General features: G+C 44.6%; 1 protein-coding gene across 1 annotated transcript in view; it reads right to left on the reverse strand.

The window, feature by feature from the left end:
- Window positions 1-2500, reverse strand: part of LOC113067483 (glutamate receptor ionotropic, NMDA 2B-like) — a 40634-nt gene that overhangs the window by 18820 nt on the left and 19314 nt on the right. Inside the window, exons 6-7 of the mRNA XM_026239901.1 lie at window positions 373-516; window positions 27-297 (exon numbers count right to left, since the gene is read on the reverse strand). Coding sequence (XP_026095686.1) covers window positions 27-297; window positions 373-516 — 415 coding nt within the window. The remainder of the gene's footprint in view (window positions 1-26; window positions 298-372; window positions 517-2500) is intronic.

Here is a 2500-nt window from a genome sequence, read left to right on the forward strand (position 1 = left end):
TCGAACAGTGCTAAAGTAAGCCTCACCTGTGGGGAACTCGGCCGGGATGTGGTCGGCGTCTCCTGCCACCAGAGACGGGGCGATCCAGGTGTAGCCATAGCCCGTCAGCCCCACGGAGTGTGCCACCTGGAAGATGATGTTGGCCTCCTCTTTGGTGGAGTAGAGCAGGATGACGGGACTCTGCAGCTTCTTCAGCTGGTTCTGGATCTTAGCGTCTCCGTCGTCCACAGACATGTCCAGCAGCAGCACCTCCTCCAGCTCCCAGCCCACAAAACTGTTCTCAATGGTGCTGCGGATCTGTGGCGACCGCATGAGAGAGCGTCACACACACACACACACACACACCATCACAACACTCAACGCAGCATTTACCTTAGTAACAAAGTCCTGGTAGCCGGGGTAGTATGTGGTGACGATGGAGAAGATGTACCAGTCGTACTCCTCCATGATGTTGAGCATGACGGACGCCTGCTGCTCGATGGAGGGTCCGAACTGAAAGAACATGGAGTTATCGTCCTGCAGAGAGACACACAGGAGTCATGATTACTTATATAATCCCTTATCGTTCAGTACTAGTCATCTAAACACCACTATAAAGCACGGAGGTATTATGAACATTAACATGAAGCCAGGTTGAGCAGATGGTGATCACATGACCTGCAGGACATCAGGCTCTTCCTAACGGAGCATGCTGCATGACTTCTTGTACAGGCCCTGGTCGTTTCTAGGCTGGACTACTGCAATGCTCTTCTGGCTGGACTTCATCAAGCACAAATCTAACCTCTACAAATGATTCAGAATGCAGCAGCACGACTGGTCTTCTATGAACCCAACAGAGCCCATGTTACTCCTCTCTTTAAATGACTAATGTAAATGTACATTCACACACACGTTACAGATGCTCACATCCAAGCCTCTTGGTTAAACGCTCCCGCTGCGCTCCCATGTTTGTGCCGTTATGTCACACATATTGTGCATTCTCTAATTAAACTCATGCACATGTGATTAGTCCTTACAGCTTAATTAGAGCTGACCTCATTCTAGCGCTCATTTTTAATTAAATAGTTGGCTCCTTTTAACGAGACCATTAGAGACGCTATTAGCAGCTAAACCAGATCAACACAGGAAAACGACATGACTCACAGATGAACATCATCACGCTGAAACACCAGTCCATTATCCGTAATAACCCTTCCTCCAGTGAAAGGTGCATCTGTTGTCTCTCACATCAGGATCCAGTCACATTAGTTTAGAGCGGCTTAAACGTCCCTCCTGATTCAACACCTTTTCTTTTACTGAAGAAAGTTTTATTACGCATTATGGCCTGTATTTCAGTTAAAAATATAAGATTTAATATAAGATGGCTTGTCTCAGCTTCTACTCAAGATGTTTTATTAAATTTGAAATTACCAACATGAGACAATGCATGAAATGGTTCAAAAAACAGAATAGAAAATTTGATATCAGACAGAGAGCGACTGAGGTGAGTCCACACACACACACACACACACACACACACACACACACACACACACGTTTGTTTTTGTGTAAAGTGTGTTCATCCCATAGGTGTAATGGTTTTTATTCTGTACAAACTGTATATTCTATGTCCCTTCACCAACCCTACACCTAACCCTAACCCTCACAGGAAACTTTGTGCATTTTTACTTTCTCAAAAAAACTCATTCTGTATGATTTATAAGTGTTTTGAAAAATGGGGACATGGGTTATGTCCTCATAAGTCTCCCTCTCCTTGTAGGGTGACCACCCGTCCCGCGTAGCGCGTGCGCGCACAGCGTTTGAAGCCCAATTCATGCGTCCCACAAACTGAGACGGTGTCACGCGTAATCCATGCTTGCTCAAAAAAAGTTGGTCGCTCATCTATATCTGGAGTCGCCAACCCGTCGATCGCGGTCGACAAGTCGATCTTGGAAGCATTTAAAGTCGATCGCGAAGATTTTTCAAAATCTGAGAAAAAAGGTGCGAGTTGGGAGGTGCAAGCCTCTGCTGAATGCGCGCGCAGCTCCCGAAACAGACGAGACATTTATACTTGACACAACTGATTTAGACACGGGTGCCTGTGTGATGAGATGTACTAATATCCGTCTGCTCGGGCATGATTGTTACAGGCCTGTAATTGATTGATTATTGAGGTGATATGGAAAAACACCCAAACTGTTTCTGTTGATGCATGCGCATTCTGGCTTCCCAAACATTACAAAAAACATGAGAGAGAAAAACCCCCCTGCATAAATCATTCACTCTTGTTCAACGCGAAAGCTGTATATAAGCAGTACTTTATTCTTAAAGTGAATAAATTGTAGCTAATGAAAAATAAATAAAAATGAAATAGCTAATGTAAATCGTAAGTGGAAGTGCATTTGTCGATTCTGTCATACATCAGCAATAACACATGTTTAGGGGAATTATTAATATACCATGTAAGGTGGTATGTGCTAGAAATGGGTAAACCACTACCAGTGAGTCTGTCCATGGGGTG

The sequence above is a fragment of the Carassius auratus genome, linkage group LG28B (assembly GCF_003368295.1).
Source record: "Carassius auratus strain Wakin linkage group LG28B, ASM336829v1, whole genome shotgun sequence".
NCBI lineage: Eukaryota > Metazoa > Chordata > Actinopteri > Cypriniformes > Cyprinidae > Carassius > Carassius auratus.